This window comes from Lissotriton vulgaris, chromosome 12 (genome assembly GCF_964263255.1).
Source record: "Lissotriton vulgaris chromosome 12, aLisVul1.2, whole genome shotgun sequence".
Classification (NCBI taxonomy): domain Eukaryota; kingdom Metazoa; phylum Chordata; class Amphibia; order Caudata; family Salamandridae; genus Lissotriton; species Lissotriton vulgaris.
The window spans coordinates 663,618,600-663,642,248 of record NC_141700.1 but is presented as its reverse complement, the minus strand read 5'-3'; the positions used below and the strand labels follow the sequence as shown (position 1 = coordinate 663,642,248).

Genomic DNA, 23,649 nt, shown 5'->3' with positions numbered 1-23,649 from the left:
TATGTATAGAAAGGAAGAGATGGAATTGCTATGGAGAAGTTATTATAGAAATGCAATATAGAAGAATTTAGAGTTAGTGCTTGCCAAGTAGGAGAGACGAAGTCAAGCCCCAAGTATAATAGTGCTGTTTATTCGATCAAGGGGATATTAAGTATTGCACTTGATTATAGAAATGTTTGTAAGGATTTGTGGTTGGAAGGTATAATTAAATACAAATGTTATTCTTTTGGTAGGGCCTTTAATACTGGTATTGGTATTGCGGTGCGTGCCTTGGCACATTAGGTAACGGCAGCTATAAATATATTTAAGTTTTTCCTATGTTCTGAAATAATGCTTGATAGTGTGACTTGCTTGGTAAAATGTGATGCTATCTGCTAAATAAAAACAGGACTTGAGGTCCTGTTTATTAAATGTAAAGTTGTGAAATTCGTGCTGGGTCAGGTAGGCTATTTACAGTTTTTCAAGAAAGAGGTTGTGATTCACACCATTGGCTATCTGCAAGGTATCCTTTCACATTTTTCTGTAGATGTACATATTTGTTTTCCAACCTTTCTTTCCATCTTTGCCACCCTAAAGTCCAATCTGCCTGCCCTTCTCTATTATAGCCTTATAGCCTGCCGTAGAGAGCTATACCTAAAGGCCCTCTCCAGCGTTAAAGGCCCGAGCCGAAGGCGAGGGCCGTTTAACAAGGGAGAGGGACTTTAATAGCGGTATAGCCCATCTACGAAGGGCTATTATGCTATTAGAACATTCGGTCACTAGAGGATAGAATGTTCTAACAAAAAAAAACAAAGCCTTTTGGGAGCGTGAGGGGATTGGAATCCCCTCAGCCTCCCTGAACCCTTTGTTCACAGCCAGAGCTGTGAACAAAGAAAACATTGGAACGTTGGAGCTCCAGGTTTATACCAGCCATTATAAGCCCAGAGCACTCCATTGTTTTCAATGGAGCTCCCAACATTCCAATGTTCTAATAAAACAGCAATGACCCCCGATGAGTGCGTCTAGTGTCTTTAAGTGAGTATTCTGGGACAGGTCATCTAAGAAGAGAATTACTGAAAGAACTCTCTCTTGTGTATGCTTCTGAAAACTCTACTATAGCCTCTCCAAGCTAATTCCAAAGGAGGCAAGCCTGAAACAGCAGCACATATTAGAAGTGACTGGCAACAAAATATCTGCCGGATATACACTAATTCTGTTCACAAATTCTATAGGCAGCAATGCCTTGAACCAGACACTCGAGATGACTTAGTGGGTCAAGCTCCTCTTGAGTAATCAATTTCATTGCTTGTTGTATTTCAAAAGAAATTTGTAAGATTTGTACTGCTTGGTATGACTCCGTGTAATGAATTGAGGATTCCAAACTTTAAAAAAAAATATATATATATATGTATATATATATACACACTTGCCTTTAATCCTGTTGTAAGAAAGTGGGTTGCTGGTTGAGTAAATTAACCTGTGCTCAACCCTTTGGGTATCTTGGCACAGAGCAATCAGGATAAACTCAGAGGCAATGTGTAAAGAATTTGTGCAACATTTCAAAGTGTAACAGTGCAAACACACCACACAAGGGTTCCAAAACAGATTAGAAAAATAGAGTAATTTATATGAAATAACATAAGACCAGAACAACAACGATCTAATTAGCAGAACTGGAGATAAGAAAGTTTAAGATTTAAGTGAAAATAGAGCCACAAATTGCCAATTGTGGATATCTGGTCATGCCAAACCGGGACAAGGTCAAATGTTCAGGTCAACCACGATGGAGTGCAGACCAGTTACAGGGTCCCAGTTAGAACCGCTTAACAGTACCTTAAATTCTGGTTGTGCAGAATTGCTCAGTCCCGTGTTGAGGAGGCCTCGCGCAGCCGAGGCGATGCCATGTTTGGGCTGAATATGCGTTGCGCCACGTCTGTTCTAGAGAGCTGTGAGGCTGCGATGCAAGGTAGTCATCGAGGAGGCCATCCACAAGGGAAGCTTTCGATGTGAAGTCCTGCGTCGAGGATGTATTGCACACCGGCTGGTTCTGAAGTGACTTTGGGGCTTGCGATGCGAAGTCAGGCATGTCGTCGAGGCTGCCATTGACGAGAGGATCGCGATCTGTGGGCCTGTGTCGGGAAAGCGTCATGCATTGGCAGTTCCGATGAGGCAGCAAGGTCGATGTGAAGACCTTACACTTGAATCCTTGTAGCAGAGGCGATGCTTTGGTCCTGCTTGGGGTTGTGCCGCACAGCAGAGGTGGTGCATCAATTCGACTGGGTCCACAGATGGGCTGGCAGAGCACCTTCAGGTCCACTTCCAAGGGTCCGGGAATGGGGTGGTACCACTTGGCAGGTTAGGACACAGTTGAAAAGTCCAGGAGGTGTTTATAAGAGAGTAGCCCTTGGAGTCAACACTGGTGGCCCTGGGTTCAGGTTACAGGTCCAGGCCAGAGAGCAGCAGGCCAGCACAGCAGGGCAGCAGTCCGGCAGCTACAGCCCCTCAGCAGCACAGCAGTCACTCTTCCTGGCAGAGTCTTCCAGAGGTCCAGCCATGTACTAAAGAGTTGGAGTCGGAGGTTCAATATTTATACCTTGAGCCTTCTTTGAAGTGGGGGAAGCTTCTAGAGATTTCCCTTTGAAGTGCACAGGTTCCCTGGCTCCAGACTAACTACAGGTGGTATGTAATCCTTTGTGTGAAGGCAGGACAGAGCCTATTCAGGTGTAAGTGGGGCGGTGCCCATCTTCACCCCATCATCCTACCCAGTTATGGTCGATCCAGTCTCACCTAAGCACTCTATTGTGTGCGGGTGTCTCGGAGGAATACACAAAGACCAACTGTAAACTACACGTAGTCATGTGACCCAGAGACAGGTTGCAGGCATAAAATTGCTCAGGCAGGAAAATGCCAACTTTCTAAAAGTGACAAAGTAATGGGCAACCCAAACAACCCTTGTGCGCTTGGGTAATAAAGTAAAACGTTTACGGGTGCCTACAAGGGATTCTTTTAACAATTATTATTCAAAATAACTTTATCTTAGTTAAAGTGACAACTAATGACCACCATCAAAAACTAAACAGAAAATATTTTAGGGAAGTCAAGAGCAGGGGAAGATAATGTCTCAGGCTTACTAACTTGCCTAGGCTAAGCACTACAATGGTACCATTGCTGCTGCAGCGCTTTTCCGAATCAAAATTATGTTCCCCTTGTCTATGCATTGGGAAGCTATTTAATTTATATTCATTTACTCTGAATTGAAGATTTCCCTAGTTAAGATTTTTAATTCTCCTCCTCAGTTATTTCACCAAGGGGTTAAGAAATTTCAGACAATCGACCTTTGTCCTGAAGATGGTCTCACTGATCCAACACCACAGACGGAAACCTTGTTAGTTATTGTTCATTTATTAAAACTCAAGGGATAGACCTTATGCATAGGTCAGACCTATTGTTTTGAACCAATGAAAATGTTTTTTTATACATTGAGAATCAGGATGTTCTTCTATGTTTAATATATATATTTTCTGTTAATGTATGATTTTGATTTCACTACTGTTATTTCTGTACCCCCTTTCTATTGTTTGTATAATATCAAATTAATTACCTTTTTGATACACCCATGTGAGTAATTGTTCCTAATTATGGCGTTTTTCTTGTGAATTGACTTCCCTAAAATATCTTTTGTTTAGTTTTTGTTAGTGGTCATTAGTTGCCACTTTACCTAAGATAAAGTTATTTTGAATAATAACTGTCAAAAGAATCCTTTGTAGACACCTTTACCTTTTAGAAATGAAACTTTCTAAAAGTGGCATTTTCAAAATTGTAACCAGGAATCCAACTTTCCCATAAATAGGATTTTTCATTACACTTCCAAAGACAGCAAACAAACGTTACCTGCTCCCATTCAGAAGTTACAGCTTATTAAAAGCAATAAGGTAACTCCAATGTTATCCTATGGGAGAAACACGTCTTGCAGTAGTGAATAACGATTCTACGGGTTTTTCACTACCAGGATCTTAAAATTACATAGCCTACTTTTAGATACATTGTATCCTGCCCTGTGGGCTGTCTAGGGATTGTTTAAATGTATTAAGAAGGAAGGTTTGGGTCTGGCAAACGGTTTATTTTATCAGGTCGAATGGCAGTTTAAAACTGCACATAGGCCACAATGGCAGGCCTGAGACAAGTTTAAAGGGGTCTTTAGGTGGGTGCACAATAAGTGCTGCAGGTTCACTAGTAGCATTTAATTTACAGGCACTGGGTACATGTAGTACCACTTTACTAGGGACTTATGAGTAAATTAAATAAGCCAAATGGGGACATGCCAATGTTACCATGTTTTAAGGAGTAGGCACACACACTTTAGCCCTGGTTAGCAGTGGTAAAGTGCACAGAACCGTAAGGCCAACAAAAACAAGATAAAAAATAATATGGAGGAGTGAGGCAAATGGTTTGGGGGAAGACAGCGCAAAGGACGACCGGTCCAACACCTGTTTTCCAGCATTGACATTTTCTTCTTCCAACGGTACCATCCATCCTTCCAAGCAGTTTTATAGTGCTAAACAAAAATCTAAAAGGCATCTGCACAGTGGGACACTGTTGTATTTTCCCTAAGGGGACTTGGAATTTTTATAAAGGGGTTAATCTGCCGCTGCTGAAGAATAACAAAACACAATTTAATACTAAACCATTTTTTAAACTGTTCTAGAAGATTCAGTGATAGTGAAAACAATTTCTAATGCTGTCGAATCTTCGAAGGTACCCTTAACCGTGAATAAGTGTTCCAAGTATGTATATGTAGAAAGTACGAACCAATGAAAGCTGAATTAAGTGAGACATAGAAAAATACTGTAGCTTCCGAAAGAGCAACACAACATCATAGTTTTACTAAGTTGCAATTCACCTCTGATCCAATGGTGTCAATTTGAAAAGTAATAGCATTATGTGTTCAATTTTTATTGGGCTTTGCTAAAATAAAAAGACAGAAAAAATTAACAAAGGTTTAAACAGTACAAAACCAATTCAGTAGTATAAACATGTCACTTCCCCCTCAAAAATACAAACTTAAATACCAGAGGCTTTGGTTTGTACCTCCACAAACAATTAACCAATTTCATAGACAAGCATAAATTATGTCAATCCTTGCTACAGTGGCTATTTTAGAAACTGGAGATTTTTTTTAGGATTATGTACAATAGAAAACAAAAATACAAGCTAAATGATGTGTATGAAAAACCTGACCCTCTTCCAGCGCACAGCATCTAATCACATATGCATCTTTAAAAGATCAAGTTTGTGTCCCACTCAATACAATGATTGTGTTGTAACACATCTGGGACGGCCGGGAGCATGAAAGATAACATACAAGTGTTGTGATTTTTTTCTTATTTTATTGATGGGCGACAACTTTTTACCCCTATATCACTAAACTGTGTACATGTAGGAACTCAACAATATAGGAGCCGACAGCAAAGTTAAACAAAGCAGACTTAAAAGGAATATCAATCTTCATTGTTATGCCTATTTGTTTAAAATCTTGTGTACACAGAAGCATAATTGCAGTTTGAATAAAGTTACAATCACCCATCTAAAGATAGACTAACATCTCAACTCCAAATATTTGATCGGCAATGAGTCAGAGTCCTTAAAGCAGTTTCCCTATCACACAATTGTTATATCTCATGGTAGGAACCTAGCCACATTGCACTTTGTAAACTCATTTAATTCTTTTTTCCAGAAGTATGTTAGATAACTTCCTTCTGACACACTTGTTCACATATAGTTTAACATACATATGTGCATATATATATATATATGTATTTTGTTATCATTGATCCAACACTTTAAGGGAAAGAAAGCAACTTTGTTTTAAGATAAAACGTTATTCTTTTCACAGGAATCTAAAAATGGCGTTGCTGGTAAAGGGTTTGTTCTACAAGAAAATTAGAACATGGGAACCTCTTTCAAATACCCACATATCTTAGGTTAGACCTTTGCAGTAACTCTGGAAATATAAAATGGTTTTTTTTTCGTTTTTTTTTTCAATTACTTTGATTTCTTTTTTTTGACCAAGCTTTAACTCTTCCCCTCACCCTGTTAGTTCAGACCTAAAAGGTACGGCTAGGAATAGTCTTTAACAAACTATAAGCTAAAGGCTATTTCCAAAATTGCATCTGTTGACTTGGAGGACATTTAAAAAAAAAAATAAGAAGCACTCAAAAGGAGCTGTTGGAGGAGGAGGGGAGCGGGGTGGGACAAGAGAAAGAACAATAGTGAGAGCTTGCGGCCTACGAAGCAGTTATCAGGCGTGCACACAGTGTAGAGAAGAATATTTCACAGCAGGTCCACTCGGCGATAGTACAGGAGGTAGGCTGTTCGGTCAGCAGACGATTTTACCACCTGGTACTGGTTTATAACTTTGACTGACTGATCATCTATGCGCAACCAGCCATTAAGACCAATCTGGAAGACATCTGTAGTGTAATGTCCGCCGGTTGCGCTGTTCCCATGGTGATAGACAACTACGGAGAAACAGGGCAGGAGACATTTTGTTAATATTATGCATAAAGTATACAGAAATATAATTTTACCAATTAAGACTTGATTGTTTCCTTTTCCACCTGGAATGCTTTAATACTGTTTTCGTGTTTATATCAAATCTACACAAACAAAAAATGGTAATTAAGCTTTTTCACGACTTTATTTTCTAAAAACCCATCGGGTCTAAAGAAATAAAAATAGGATGCTAAAACTTATATGCTACTGCTCAGTTCATCCCTACAAAAAAATTGTTTTAATGACTGAACCAGGAGTTATTTTGTAGATAATTGATAAAGGATGCTAAAACAAAAGTAGTCTCTTAAAGTATTACTGGAAGTTTACATTAATGTCTGCAGTTGAATGCACTTTTAAAGTTTAAGATCCCAAACAACAAGTTTCAAAGATGTTAGTGTTTATTCCCCACCAATGCCTAATACAATGGAGATGTTCAAAGAAAATGCATACGTTACAAGTATATTCTGTGCTTATGTGTAAAGTTCTCATTATCAACTAGTGGAAGTGCAGTCACTTGGTGGCAAAGTTCTGCTTCAAAAGAAAAATGTACTTACCTCCACTAATGCTTTTTCGTGCAGCTACATAATCTTCTTGCACCTTCCTTGTTTTATGAATACTCCAGGCTTCGGACAGACCTGGAAAACTATTTACCCAAGCTATGATTCTCCATCAATGCCAGATGGTGCAATGCAGCGCCTTTTGCAATTCCGCCTCTAGACATGATGTTACAGAAGTATTTTAGGTGCTAACCATCAAACCTTTGCCAATTCTTTTTGCTGTGTTCCATCAAGGCATTCAGAGAGGAACCAAGAGAGCCACGACAGAGGAAAATACGGCACATAACTTGTTTACATACCATGGGATATTATTCACAGAACTAGCTCATAAGGGAGGGGGGCAATGATATTCTGCAGCAAGAACTTGTATCCACTAGAAATATAATTACATATGACAAGTAACATTTCCTTCTGCTGGACACATGTTCCTGTATATATAACACCTTATGAAGAAGTCCCAACCTCGTACCTTCCGGGAAAGAGGGCATGACTAGCGACAGATAACCAAGGACTCATCTCTGCATTACTGAGGTGAGACACTGTGCTATGTAAAAGCATAGAAGTACAATCTCGAAGCTGCCTGACAGATGTCTGCAACCAGCTTACGAAAGGAAGAGCCTTGGAAGCAATCATGGCCCTGGGTTGAATCCAAATGAATACCCTAACGAGGATCTTTATTTGATAGGGCATAGTAGATCTTGATACAGAGAATACTTTTCTTCTTAGCTCCAGGGAAGCCCACAAAAATCTGGTTTGTACTGGCACTATCGAGGCAGTACAACACTGTATGCCTGGCACCCAGCCTATGCAGATGTTCTTTCACCCTGGTTGGATGGGGAGGGAGGAAAGAAAGCTGTAGCCCATATGAAATGAATGACCTACTTTTGGTAAGCAGGTTGGACAGGTGCAAAGAACAGACTTGTCTGGGAAGAAATTGTTAAGCGCAGATGAACTAAGAGGGTCTGAAGCTCTCTGACCTTGCAAGAAGCAGTACATCGCCACCAAAAGAACTGTTTTTAGAACGGGATCAAAACAACTGTGCAACAGCTCAAATGAAGAAATTCAAAACAAGGTCCAAATCCAGCTGAAGAACAATAAATGGAGAGTGAGAAAACAAATAAAGCAAGTCTTTCAGAAAACACATAATTTGTGGTGATTTTAACAGGGAAGGTTGATCAAGTAAAGAATGCTGTCACCACAGCTATATAGTTTTTCACTGCAGCCACCACCAGTCCCCTGCTATGCGAGCAGCGATACAGACTTTAAGGCATCAAACATGTAAGATGTAAAAGGATTAATGGCTTTTAACTCATTCCACCACACAAACATGTTCCAGTGGCTTACGTAGATGTGTGGTGGCAGGCTGCCTGGCCATCAAGATAGCATCTATGACTTAATTGGGTAAGCAAAAAATTCTAGTAGGCACTGCTTAATCACTCTATGGTCACTTCTATCTTTTCACAACTAAGAAATTCAATAGGTTCATAAAAAGATATTTAAGAGGTCATTTCGCCCACAAGGTTACGTGGCATGCTTCATCATCAACCGAGGTCTGTGGACCTGGGAGTTCTTATTTATCATATTTCTGGACAAATTCAATCGTCCAGTTCAGGTAAAAAAAGATTAAAAGTACCTAGGGGTATACTCACGGAAATTACTTTTTTGTTGAGTACTCCAGATAACGATTAAAGCAAAAGGTATGGTAAAAAGGTATGGTAAAAAGATGAGGTGCAATGATTCATCTGACCATGTAGAATCCGTCAACTACTCGGTCTTTTTGACCTGAACTGGAGTTCAAGAATCTTGTGCGATAAGTGTATAAATAGAAGGAGGACATACTTGAATGTATACCTCTTTTCTCTACAGCGGGGTCTGATCTGCTTTATCATCACTTTGGTAGCAGCAGTGTGTAGGGACTGGTGTGCAGAACCAGACCATTCTGCTGCTAGAGCAAGTGTGCTCCCCTTTGGAGGGGATTAGGCAGCGGAGTATCTATATCAGCGTGCTAGATCCTCCTTGCCAAATCTGGAATGACGAGAATCACCTGCACCTGATACTCTCATACTTTCCTCATTAATGTGAAGATAAGCGGGAGTGGCTGCAATGTGTACAGCAGGCCCTGATACCCGGTGGAACTGAATGCATCCGACAAAGTGTATGAAACAAAATGGAGGACAATTCCTGTTTCTGGCCATAGCAAAGAGAATGAAAATCACAGTCTGGAGACGATTGTGCTAGTCACCGAATAGTCTCCCAGTGAGAGATGACCAAAGTTATCTGTTCTAGCACTGAGGGAGCCTGAGAGATGGGATGCCAATGGTAAGACTGGCTGTCACTGCACCCATGTCCACAGGCGCATGCCACCAAAGTGCGGTGCCATCAGTTTCTTTCTAGACTCTGTCCACACCCACGGAAATGAAGCCCAGAAGCCAATTAGCTGTGCCAGTATGCAGATTTCTAATTTGTGAGCGTCTAAATGAAATCTGAATCATTTTGTCCACCATAAGCGTGGAAGGGTATACTCAGATGTGAGTCCCTAGCTCATTACACCATCAGGATTCCACCAAGCCGGGCCGAAGACGGCTGAAATGCCAGAAACCGGTCCCCGGTAGCTTGTTTCCTTCCCAGTATAAAAATTGGCTTGGTAGTTTGGTCTGCCCTGTTCCCATGATGCACTGGGCCAGGGTCAGACTAATTTGCATATAGCCAAGTTCTGAGCTGGGATGGTGCAGTGAGCTGAAAAACGGTGATGGATCAAGCCCTGATCTTTGGACTGGGTAAGAGTGGTCTGCTTAATTCAGACACTCTGTTCATCACCACCCCCCTTTCTGAATCATTTTGTCCACCATAAGCGTGGAAGGGTATACTCAGATGTGAGTCCCTAGCTCATTGCACCATCAGGATTCCACCAAGCCGGGCCGAAGACGGCTGAAATGCCAGAAACCGGTACCGGTAGCTTGTTTCCTTCCCAGTATAAGAATTGGCTTGGTAGTTTGGTCTGCCCTGTTCCCATGATGCACTGGGCCAGGGTCAGACTAATTTGCATATAGCCAAGTTCTGAGCTGGGATGGTGCAGTGAGCTGAAAAACGGTGATGGATCAAGCCCTGATCTTTGGACTGGGTAAGAGTGGTCTGCTTAATTCAGACACTCTGTTCATCACCACCCCCTTTTCTGAATCATTTTGTCCACCATAAGCGTGGAAGGGTATACTCAGATGTGAGTCCCTAGCTCATTGCACCATCAGGATTCAAGCAAGCCGGGCCGAAGACGGCTGAAATGCCAGAAACCGGTCCCCGGTAGCTTGTTTCCTTCCCAGTATAAAAATTGGCTTGGTAGTTTGGTCTGCCCTGTTCCCATGATGCACTGGGCCAGGGTCAGACTAATTTGCATATAGCCAAGTTCTGAGCTGGGATGGTGCAGTGAGCTGAAAAACGGTGATGGATCAAGCCCTGATCTTTGGACTGGGTAAGAGTGGTCTGCTTAATTCAGACACTCTGTTCATCACCACCCCCTTTTCTGAATCATTTTGTCCACCATAAGCGTGGAAGGGTATACTCAGATGTGAGTCCCTAGCTCATTGCACCATCAGGATTCAAGCAAGCCGGGCCGAAGACGGCTGAAATGCCAGAAACCGGTCCCCGGTAGCTTGTTTCCTTCCCAGTATAAGAATTGGCTTGGTAGTTTGGTCTGCCCTGTTCCCATGATGCACTGGGCCAGGGTCAGACTAATTTGCATATAGCCAAGTTCTGAGCTGGGATGGTGCAGTGAGCTGAAAAACGGTGATGGATCAAGCCCTGATCTTTGGACTGGGTAAGAGTGGTCTGCTTAATTCAGACACTCTGTTCATCACCACCCCCTTTTCTGAATCATTTTGTCCACCATAAGCGTGGAAGGGTATACTCAGATGTGAGTCCCTAGCTCATTGCACCATCAGGATTCAAGCAAGCCGGGCCGAAGACGGCTGAAATGCCAGAAACCGGTCCCCGGTAGCTTGTTTCCTTCCCAGTATAAGAATTGGCTTGGTAGTTTGGTCTGCCCTGTTCCCATGATGCACTGGGCCAGGGTCAGACTAATTTGCATATAGCCAAGTTCTGAGCTGGGATGGTGCAGTGAGCTGAAAAACGGTGATGGATCAAGCCCTGATCTTTGGACTGGGTAAGAGTGGTCTGCTTAATTCAGACACTCGGTTCATCACCACCCCCTTTTCTGAATCATAAATGGAAAGAGGCCATTTTACAGAATGGGAAGGTGGAAGAGCAGTGAGGAATCTGCGGTTAACAGTATCCACCAGAAAGAGTGTTAGCAAAGCTAAGTAACTTATTCTTCTGATAGATACTTCTAACTGCAGATTCTTCATCCTTGGAATAGATATGAAGCAATTACCTGTCGAGGCTGGTGAGTCTGTGCGACGGCTGAGACCAAGAAGTCCTGCAGAAGCAAAAGGTCAAAATGCCCTTCCCATTGGACTTGGACGGTCAAAGTAGTAGTGTTTCGCGGACCTGTGCACTAATGCACACATTGTGGCCTGGCATATCAAGACAGGCCTTCCGTGTGCCCTCAGTGCTTTTTTAAGCTGCTCCTTGGCCAGTGCATGGCAGATCTTAATGCAGAGGATTATCCACTTGGAAAAAGTCCTTTGCTGCACTCTCTTGCCTTTTTCTTCACCCCAGAGAACCCAATCTACCCAATGGTCACAGGTGCAATTGATATAAAAAAACAACACAATCTCTCCTACTCGAGGGGTTAGGTGGAGGAAAAAATAGTGGTCGCATGATAGACTGTTCGACATGAAAGGGAGTCAACCTTTGGTACAAAGGTCACTCTCTCTAGTCCTCAGCACCAGTTTGCTCTGAAAGGTTGTGTGGTAGGGGGCTGGCCTGAAAAAGCCTGAGGGTCATTCGGGTGATAAGCTGAACTTATTACAGTGAGAAAGACTGTCCCACAGTGTGAGAAGGCATAGAGGGAAGCTGTGCATCAGCTCACAATTGGTGCACATAAATGGAAGGACCAAATTAAGATTCAACTGTGGTATCACAAAGGGGTTATGAGGAAACACATGAATCAAGCCTTTAAGAAATCACATCACAGGTAATTTTAACAAAGGTGGCTGGCCCAGTAAATGCAAAAATGCAGAAAGGGCACACAAAAAACCTTTAACAATGCCCAATGGAAGTTATCCTGGGTGAAAAATAAAGCAAACAAAACAATCCACAGTTTGGCGTTCAATGGGTCAGTAATACGAATGCCACACCAAGCCAAAAACTCGCCCCAACGTAAACAGACTTTGCTGAAGGATGCCTGGCCGCAAGGATGACATCCACTACTTCCAGAGAGAGGTTGAAATCAGTTAACTGCTGCCGCTCAATCTCTTAAAGCATGGAGATCTAGATTACACAAGCCCAGTGCAAGACCCTGCCCTAAAGATGTGACAGAAGGTTCTCCCAAAGCAGCAGCCTGCTTGAAGGACTGGTGCTCTTCACCAGAAGTTCCAGGTATTTTGGGCCTTGTCCTTCTTAATCTTCACTATTTGAGGCAGGAAAGAAAGCATCAGGAAGACCTACAGGAATCCAGTCCTTCACTCGATGTGGAACGTGTCTCAGAGAGAGTTTTTGGTAACTTCAACGCTTGAAAATGCTGACATTGTGCATTCTCTGCAATGGCAAAGAGATCAAGAATGGCTTCCCATTGCTGGAGGAAGCCCTGTGCCACTTCTACATGTAAACTGCCATTCATAATCCGCCAGCTAGGTTCATCAATCCTGGTGTTCAGAGATCCCGCCAGGTAGTGCATAATTAAGAAAATACCCTAATGAGTCACTTGTTCAAGAGGCGAAGAGCCTCCTAGAACAGGGCTCAAGACCACACACTGCCGTTTTTTGCAATGCCACATGGAGGGGTGTGGTCTGTTAGGACCTGAACCAGTCTTCCCTTGATGGATGGAAGGACTGGTTTTCAAAGCAAAGTAAATGATCCACAACTGGGGGGCGCTAGGTGGCGCACTGGTGAATAGCCGCCATTGAGTGAGGCTCTCGCCGCCCGGTGATAACTATCCGCTAAATCTCCCTAAATTTGGCACCCCCGAGGCCCCTACCAAAGGCGATTCCCTTATGAGACCAGGGGAAGCTATAGAGTGAGTTTCAGCCAGATCGGAGCTGTCGGACTCCTACTATCGGCTCGACAATCCGGAGCGGCAGCTGGCCGTGGAGCTTGCCCTGAGGCCCTGCCGGCCCTGAAGCTTACGCAAGACCACGGCACCCCGCATGGTGGTAGGCCGCGCGCTGACTGACCCCGCGCCTTGATCATCCTTACTGCGGCGCGTTGGGGCCCCGGGACATACGGCTGCTGCGACACCCGCTGGAGACCTCACTCGGACCCGGAGTGCCACCGGGGGAAGCGGAACGACCTACGGAGCTCGGCGGTAAGGGGGGGGGGGGGGGGTCTAGGGGGAATCTCCACCGTCGCCCCCGCGACTCCTCTGGCCCTTCTTAACATCGTGGGCGCTGGAAGCGGGGGCACTAGTCCCCCCCCCCCCCCTCCCCCCTCTCCCCGCTGTTGGCATTTGGGACTGCTATATAGGGACATTAAGGAGCTTCTGACCTGTTATCTCGTGGGCCCCCTCCCGTCGTCCAGACCGGCTGCCTGAAGCGTCTGTGGCCGGGCCTGCTGCCCGCCTGATCGCCCCTGGGGTGTCTACCTGCCACGCTGAGACCCTCTGGCCTACGCTACTATGAAGGAGGCCTCTCATTGAGGGGAGGCTACTGTGCTGTGCACCTGGGCCCCTGCTGCCACCTTTTAGCGCGCCTTGAATAGGCCGGAGGACGTATTGGATTTCGGTGGTGTGCCCCATGCCCACGCATCGGCTATTAACAAGGGGTATTGGTGAGGAGGCACATCCTGGACATTAGGATACACGTTGGTCATTTGATGCCCTTAGGCCACGCTCCCCTCCATTGAGGCGGAAATTCGTGCTTGCCCCTGCCCTTGCCAGGCACTGATCCTCAGGCTTGCCTACACGCCGTCATGGGCAAAATGGATGCTAGGCAGCCCAAGATTAACTTTGACGCTCCCAAGAGACATGCCTCGACGGGGCAAGATCCACCTGCCACCCTGGCCACTGCTGAATCGGCGGATGCCGCGACGGTACAGCCCCCGGTGGTACAAGACATTCTGCGGGAGTTACGCCAGGGGTTTGCAACAATAGCAGACGAGGCCGACAGGCTGGCCTCCCGCATGGATGCTATTGCCCGCAAAATGGATGCTCACGAGGAGCGCATCACGGAAGCGGAGCGGCGGATATCGGACTGGGACGACGTTGTGGCCAGGCATACTTCTCAACTATCACAGATGGACAATCTACTCCGCATCAGAGCTTCCAAGAACGAGGATTTGGAAGCGAGGAGTCGAAGAAACAACATATGTATCATAGGCATTCCAGAATCCACAAACACCGGTTGCATGGAGGACTATGTACAGAAGCTTCTGTTGGCTGCAGTGGGCTCTGAGGCCTTCTACTCCCAGTTCATCGTTGAGCGAGCGCACAGATCGCTAGGCCCTAGACCCAAACCTGGCGCGACTCCGAGATCCATCATAGCCAGGCTTCTGAGCTACAGGGACCGAGACGTTGCTTTGTGGGCAGCCTGCGGCAAGCAGTCGTTATCCTATGAGGGAAACTCCTTTACCATGTTCCCCGACTTCACCCCCATGGTTCAGGAAGAACGGCGGAAATTCCTGGAAGTCAAAGCTAAACTGCGCAAAGCCCAGATCGACTATGCTCTCCTGTACCTGGCGCGGTTACGAGTGACCCACCAGGGTCGACAGCGTTTTTTCACAAAACCGCAGCAGGTGGAGGATTTTCTCAAACACCTTGGACACACGGCTCATCCTGTGGAGGGAGATGGGGATGGAGGAAACTCGCCGATGGAGGGAGCAGGCGCAGATGAACAGAAAGGTGCTCTGATCTGTGTTGAACTTGCTTTGCACATTGACTCCTGTAGGCATGGTCCATTTACACTGTTACAGATGCTGATTCAACTGTGTGCTAGTGAAGGTGGGGACCCCACGGGGATGCCGGCAGATGACTCGCCGGGCACCCCAGTTGCTTGTTGGAGCTGCAGTGTTTTGTTTTTTTACACGAGCTCCGAGGGCACAGGGTGGTTTGTGTGGCCGCCTAGATGGCCTCCAAAGGGCATTCCCCCCTAATTGCCTGGCCACAAGAGCTGTTGCACAGAAAGGGTTAAACCCAGTAAAGTCAGGGGACCTGGGTAGTTATGAGGTATAAGAGAAAGGGGTCCCTAGACAAAGAACCAATATTCGCAATTTAGTGTACTTGTTTCAAAACAGACAAATTTATTCGATGCAAAAAGATTTATTTCAAAATTGCATTATTACCTTTCATTGGTTATATTTCATCAACAAACTTCTTGTATATGTGCCCACATACACAACGGGGAAGGGGGGTGAAGTGAAGGAAAGTGTCAAAGGTAAAGTGGGATTGAGGGGAATAGTCAGAGTCATTTGTGACAAGTATTAATCATAACTCCAAACTATAATATTCATGTGGTGCCTTGGACCAAGGGCCACAGTGTCATGCTCATGTAGAGTCCAGAAATCCAGTGATGTAGACCACCTAACTGTCCTTCAGCTGCTTTGGTCTAGCTTGGGGGTAGGAGTTGGTGAAGTATGTACAGTCTACGTTTCGACCCAAAATGTTGCGTAGAATAGTGGTCCTTACAAAAAGGGTCTTCTTCAGGACAGAACGGTTGTGGGTGGGCAACCTCCTATCGCACAGGAAAGACAAGTTGTTGTTCCTAAGTTGTTATAGGCCTTGTAATTGGTTCCTCACAGGTGCTTGCGTGTGCTAATCAAAACTCTCAGGAGGCAGGGTTCTTGACGTGTTTCCGAGGTGACCTCAAGTGGTTTTCGATTAGCAGGCACCAGGAAAAATCAATTGACTTGCTCACAGGGTCGCAAACCTATTTCCTTCACAAAGATGAAGGGACAAATGAATCAAAAAAGTCACTATCACTTGCGTCAAAATGAGAAACACAGGGCAGTCTCCTTCAGAACCTCTGTGTAGTTATTCTCAATGAAGGGGGGTCTGATTTACAACATTCGAGCCCTCCTGAACCGCCAGTACAGGAGGCACTGTAGTAAGGGTCATCTCCTTCTAAACGCTCCAGTATTATTACTCTCGAGAGAAGAGGGGATCTGTTTCACACCCTTAAGTGGAATAAATGAAAAGGAGCCCTCCTGAAGCGCTCGTACAGGACTCGATGTAGTAAAGCACTCAAACATATTGTTTGATGGGGGTCACTGTGTGAAGACGTATTGATCACCACTAGCTGATTGTAACTTCCTAGCATTGGGTTCGACAGGAAGCTTCTGTGTACAACGCAATTTTTTTTCTTTGTTTGGGTTTTATCATGTACACGTGTGATTGTCAACTGTTGTTTCCATTGAGAAGCGGCCGGCCCGAGCGGTTGTAGGCGGCTTGCTCTGTTACCAAGCATTGATTGTTCTTTCTGATCCTGATGACACGTATAATTATTGAGCGCTGCCGGCCATGTGATCGGTTGTAGGCATGAAGCTGTGTAACCCTTTCACTCATCTAATAAAACTTTATTTAAAAAAAAAAAAGTAAATGATCCACAACTCCAACTGTTAAATGTTGAGATGGGTCTCCGCTGGAGCTTAGAATCCTCTGATCTCCACTTCTCCCGGATGACCTTTTCCAACCCAGCAGTGATGAATCAGCCTTTACTGTCAGTTTTGGGTGTGGTAGGGAGAGGGGTTTGCCACTGGTCCAATTGAACTTGAGCAGCCACCACTGCAGATATTTTGCAGTCTCCTCAAAACCATGGGTGGAATTCTACAAGATCCCTTGGAGCTCAATCCACTAAGACTTCAGATCACACAGCAGAGCCAGCATATGCTATCAGTGTGGTCAACAAACAGGATGCAGAATGCCAGAAACCTAATTTTCCCTCAATGAGATCCAGGATGAAGGCGGAAACATCTGGATTTTAGCCCAAATGTCTTGGACTCGCAGATCCGGAGGGAAGGCTCAATAATGCTTCATAAGCTGGGTGTCCCTGATGGCAGGGGCCCTCTGTAAAGGAGACAGTTGTGACTTCAGCACGTTGAAAGTGAATCCATCTGATATAAGGAAGTTTGCCATCATCTTGAAGTGCACCCTGACTGAATGAAGCGAGCTCCACTTCAACATCCATTGAGGTAGTGTAAGACTGATATACCTGACCACCAAATATGTGTGGCAACAACTGCCATCACCTTTGTCAACACCTGAGTGTCACTAATGAGGCAGAAGGAGAACAAGACAAACAGAAATGCACCTGTCCTACCTTAATCCACAAGTAGCACATGTTGGGTCTGCAGGATGGGAACATGGAAATAGCTGCCCTGACTGTCCAACAATACCATCCAGTCTCCTAGATCCAGGGCAGAGATATCAAGGTCAGCATGAGCATCTTTAATGTCTTCTTTCACAGGAAGGAACTGAGAGATCAGATCTAAAATGTGACAAAGGCGCACATTCTTGTTCAGCATTAGGAAATAGTATCCGTCCCGATTTCAGAGGCTGAAACTCTCTCTATGGCTCAAATCGGCAAAAGAGCCTGAGCCTTCTTAAGCAAAATGGACAAGTGATCCTCCAAAAGTAGGTTTCATGTAGATGAGAAATGGGGCAGGTCAGAAAGGAAACTATTTGCAGGACCCACCTCTTGGGTGTTATAGCCTGTCACCCCTGGAGAAAATGACCCATTCTGCCTCCACAAGGGTGGTCGTGTGTAAGCTAAGGTCAAATTAAAGTGGCTTGAATGTTGCAGAAGGAGGAACGGGAGATTACGGTTCACTGTTCTTGAGGCCTGGGCTTTCTCTGCTGGATCCCCAGACAGGACTGAGGTGCCTTTTGCTAGGGATGTGCGCCTTGGAAAAATCCCTGATGGCTCCAAAGAGGTGAAACTGTTGGGGCCACTGCCTTACATGCATGGAGAGAGAGAGGTATGGCACTGTGGCTCTCTCAGAAGAACTTTAATGCAGTCTCTGCCTTCGCGTTAAAAAGGTGAGACCAATCAAGAGGCATATTCATGAGTGATGCCTGAAAGTCACCTAAGAAACCGATGGATCTCCTCTATGCATGGTGCCAGTGCACTGTGCAAGTCCAGTTGGTGGTTCTTAAGCAATCAATAGTGTCCAGTCATGACCTTATGAAGTGTTTGTATTGCAATGTTGAGGTTAGAAACACTATCCTCCAGGCTGAGCGCTCAGCCTGGAGGATAGTGTTTCTAAGCTCAACATTGCAATATATTTCGAAAGGCACGCTTTGACTACGTGCGTCGACCAGAGTGCCACTCTACAAACCTTAAAAACTTTAAGAACATTCATGTAACTTGAGTGCCCGGGATAACATTGTATTCTTATGAAGTATTTGGCCAGGTCCTGGTCATCTTAAATAGTTCAAAACAGGTTGGCACGAAATTCCTCCAGGGCAGATCTAGGACTTTGTGCTACCTCCCTATTTGCAGTTGGGCAGGAATAAAGTTTAGACCAGCTACCCGTGAGAGTGTTAGCTACGGCTTGCTGAATGGCAGAAAGGATCGGACGAGATCTGCCTCAACTGCAAAAACCTGTCAGGACCTTGGTTTTCTCTTCTACCTGACAGCAACTGTAACTTCAGGAATTCAGCTGCTCACCTAATGACCACAGCAAATGAGGCTGCCTCTTACACTGAAGGGACAGGGATGGAACCCAGCTCCGGGTAAGGGGAAGTGTCCAATCCATTGCCCTCCTGTAGGTTCAAATAAATGTATTAGTCAGTGTGGGAAAAATTAAAACCTATCTACATCACCAAAAGCTGGTTGCCTTTGGTCAGAATCTGATCCAAAAAAGTTGCTGGAGTTGGGCTACCAAATAAAGGTGCTGTTTTGTGAAAACGAACTGCAGTTGGGCATGTCAGAACTATTGCAGGATGAAATCTATGTCAAGACAATAGGATCAGCTTTCTCCTCCAGCATCAATGTGGCAGGAACCAGCATGGTTTGTGTTGCAGGACACGGAGCCTGAGATTAACCAGAAACAGTTTCAAGAGGCACAACAAAAGAGCAAAAAGGACAGATTCTCCCACAGTAACCCGACTGGAGGCTTCTGACGATACGTGGATTTGCAACATGGTTTCCTTGAAAACCTCAATTAGTTGCAACTTTGGTGTTGGCCCTGGAAATTAATGCTGCATCAGGATCCGCTGCAGAACTGGTTCTCGGCAAATGACCAGGAGTGGATCTGAGGGGCACCCTGCAGACTCTGACTTCTCAGAGGAGGAGCGGTAAGATGGGACCAGGGCCACTTGGCTTTCTTATTCTTCTTCTTAGACTTTTACTTATCCAAAGACAGATTGCAGTGAAGACCTTTCTCAGGAGCATCCCTGAGAGAGGAAACTACTCTGCACTCTATTTCCAGCAGGAGTAGGGCTTTTGCGAATTCCTGCAGTGGTCTGTGATGTACACCTTGGATTTGCGATCCCAGATCGCATATGGATAAATAAGGGCACACTCCCCGCATGACTTCGAGCTGTGGTCTGAACCCATACACCAGAGACACCTTGTGGGGATCTTTTTCCCCTCTTCCAGAGGCATCACCCATTTGTTCAGCATGGCAAGGAGTTCTGCCTCAGTATTCAGGCATGTGCTGTCAAGCATACTCTGAAGTAAAAGGGTCGTTTCTGGGGAGGGGCGAGAATAGGAAGGGATGGGCATAGCCCCAGCAGATCAGCTCAACACACATAAGTCAATCATGATCACCTCCCACTGACTGACAAAATGGGAGCTGATTTCACCCACAAAAGGCGATGTCTTAAGGTGGATGAGTCAAAGGGGTTCAGATGGTGGGGAGCTCATAAGGTCAGTAGGGACTTGATAGGCTGCTGCTGACACTGCCCCGGGAATACACTCTGGAATCAAAATTAAAGACATAGTTGCTGTGGGTCTATGTCAACCGGCAATATGCCTCTGGAATGCCAGGCCGAAAAAGGGTTTCTTCTATGCAGCCCCCAAAAGGTCTAGGAGAGCCTTAATAAAGGCTTTACAGAGTGTAGGGAAGTGGAATATTATGTGGCATGTCTGGGTAGCTTTACCATGTAATCTTATCACAATACCCCAAAGATGGCCCTTGGAGTCACACTAATAAATCCTTAGCTCAGTCCTGGTAGAGTGGCAGTCATGCTTTACTAGAGGAACATGTGTTAAGCATTTCAGAGTACCCACAAGGACTTTACCAACAAAGAAAATAGGTAAGCAATTTGGTACTGCTCCGCCAATCTTATAACCAGTTCCAAATCTTACTAATATTGACTATGCATAATATTGACCATGCACATCCATAAAACGTAATCAGACTCTGGGCTGGGATGCACAGTTGTAGAGTCATATTCAATACTATCAAAACATGTTTTGTGGTCCTACTAAAGGAGAATGTGTGATTAATTGGAGCTTATTGACAATATAAATACAGCATAGAGAAATAAGATTTGACCGGCAACACATTTCTACTTTGCACATAATCACTTCAGAAATCCAACACAACTCATTAAAAAGTGGGGACAAACTAATTCTGGCGCTAAAGCACACACTACTCATTGAATGTATTTCCAGATCACCGATAGGCTCAAGCAGTTTGGACTGGACAATGGAACATAAGAGGTTAGGACAAACCATACATAAACTATACACAAAGACAGAACATATTTCTCTTCTTCTATGGAATAAATACAAGCCAAAACTACAGAATAATTAGATTTCAGTTATGTGGATAAATAACAAAAGAGAACAGCAGTGGATTAAGTCCAACTAAGATAAGGAATCTGGTGCCTGAGGAGCAAAAGCAGGCTACAATTAGAAATCCTGGGATAACCTTCAGCTGTGCATAAGTGACAGGGTCCCTCGGATGAAAAGGAATTTACAGTATTTAAACTGCAGTAAAACATTATTAAAAATTAAGAAATAAAAGTAAAACTAAGAGTGGTAGATTAGGATCTAGGGGTAATCTTAGGCCTACCACGATGGTGCAAGGGTTGGATACATCAAGTATTTTTACCTTCAAAGATTTTACCTTCCATATTTTTTAGGGAGCTAAAAATTCTCCAACAGGAAACGCGAGAAGCTGTATCAGAAAAAGATTCATAAAAATCTGACATCTTTGCTGCCAGGTCCCGCTAACGCCTCCAGTGGTCCCAAACAAATGTCCAGCGTTTCTGTAGCAGCTCCTCTGGGCCACTTCTCAGGCCCACAGAACCTCTGGGGCAGCACTTAAGAGCGAGGACTCACTCCAGCAGAAGCCCCCAGCAAGGTCCAGTCCAGGAGCAGTTAATCACTTCATGAAAAAGGCCTTCCGCAGCATTCCATCAATCTCTTTGTGTACACTTTAATGCATATTTGTGAGTAGTTATTGAAAATTACAGGAGTTTAATCTTTTGTCCATTAAAAATGCAATAGCTCAAACTCTTGTAAATGCAAGACCTATTACACTTCAAAGAACCGGCCATTGTCCGGGACTTCTTGAAAGTGAAAGCGTGCGTGGCGCTCTGAATGTAAGTAAAGCGTGTTGTGTCTGCAGTAGGTGAAACTCATTAAAGAAAATGGTGCTTACATACTGTGTTGCAACAGAAATAAAAGGGCCAGTCGCCATGGGAGGTTACAAATGCAGACAAGGCGGTACCAAGCCTAATAACGACTCAGAAGTAAGCGTTTAGAAAGGCCAATGACACAAGCCAATTAAAGAGGCGTGGCTTCAAAGTCATACTCCAATTTCTGCATGCCTCGCAGTAGGGCATGCGTTGCCCAGGCTCGACCTAAAATTTTGATTTCTAATAAAGTCAATGCTTTATCAGCACCAACACTGTTTGCATCAATGGCCCCTCTACAAGACCTCTCCAATGGTTACAAACTTAGTTTAAGTCTTTTTTTAAAATATTCTAGTACAGTGCAGACCAGGAGAAGGTGTTGGGCACTGTACAATAAGAAACTAAACTGAATAATCAATGATACGATTCTTCATATATTATGACATAAGCAAACAAGAACTGGGATGCTCAAAATTGCATATTTGTTTGCGAAATCAAGGAATGTCCTTCACAATTGTGGGTTGTGGGAAATTATGCTTTCAGAGCAACATTTGGTTTGCAAGTATTTCGTATGACTGGTATCTGGCAAGTTTGCAGCTGAAAAAAAACCTTCTGAGTCGACAGGACACTAGTTCGAGTAGAAAATGTCTCTTGGCGAGAAATGTTCAGCCCTAACTGGTCTCCTGCAGGCAAACACTACATGACAATGCATAGTGGTAAAGTTAGAGAAATTTCATGAATTTTGTCAGCATAATTTACATTTCACGCAGGCCTAATCAAGACACTTCCAAACTACAGTCTCATAAAATAATATCCAAAACAGGTTAGTACTTTTAAAGTAAAGGCAGTGGACTCCGAAAAGCAAACGTTTGACTTAGGCAGGTGTCAGAGGTTGATCCAGGCCAGAGTCATGCCAGATTTTCAAGACAGCCATGTAAAATAAATTTACATACAAAAAATGTAAATGGAAATCATTTAGATCAAGGGTGTTCAAAGTACATTCAGGAAGGCCATATCCATGCCACGTTTTCATTATGATTCACTGGATGGATGTCTGTTTTGCATGGAACCAAACTTCGTAGATCTAGGTTGGACACCCCCGATTTAGATAGTCCATGGCTGTTGTGCAATCAAGGTTCTAACCCCTGCAGACTAGTGCTAGTCCACGTGTGACCTTAGTCAGAGAAAACCAAAGTGACCCACGGCATACAGCAGTAATTATTGAATGGAAATGTCAAAAAGCAACCTTGATGAAAAGGAGTTCACAATTCCAAGGAAATTACCCTACACATTAGGCCTAAAACTTCATCGGTCCTTTCTGCTAGCCTCTTTCTGACTTCTTTTTTTAATAAAGTGAAGCTATCGGGGGACAATTTGTATGACTGGTTTAAGGCAGCTGAACGTTTTGGAAGGGTCTGCTGAGTTACAACTAAACCAAGGGCAGTTGTCAGCAAGTCCAAGCAGCATGCTGAAAGAGTGCAAATAGTGCCGGCTAAATTATAAAACGTTGTGATGCTCCATTGTGGTTTGCCAAATCCCTTTTACAACAGAACACACATACAAAATAAAGGTTGAATAATGAGTATTCACTTGCAAAACGTGTCATCTCCTAAAGAATGATCAAAAACGGATTTTTTTCGGTACAACAAATTGTATAAATGTTTTGAACTTTCTGAACTAGGTCCTTCAATAAAAAGCAAAATATTAAAGTATGTAATATCACACTTTATATTACCAGCATTCCTATACCTCAAATCTGAGTAACTTCCACATAATTCTCTGCATTCTCAACGACCGGAACCTGGGTCAAAAGAAACTTGTGACTAGGCATTTATAGGCAGCGGCAGAGGGGCGAGTGATGGGCACTGAGGACCAGTGGTGAGTGGCGGGTGCTCAGGGCAAGGGGTGAGTGGCGGGTGCTGAGTGCCA

The 23,649-nt window shown here is 44.3% G+C and overlaps 1 protein-coding gene across 2 annotated transcripts in view; it reads right to left on the bottom strand.

Annotated features, from left to right (window-relative positions):
- Positions 1–5,349: 5,349 nt before the first annotated feature.
- USP10 (ubiquitin specific peptidase 10) overlaps positions 5,350–23,649 on the bottom strand; it is a 319,435-nt gene continuing 301,135 nt past the window's right edge. For both annotated transcript variants that reach the window (XM_086945847.1, XM_086945848.1), the window contains one exon: positions 5,350–6,497. In XM_086945847.1, the coding sequence (XP_086801973.1) occupies positions 6,310–6,497 (188 nt within the window). In that variant the 3' untranslated portion in view covers positions 5,350–6,309. The remainder of the gene's footprint in view (positions 6,498–23,649) is intronic.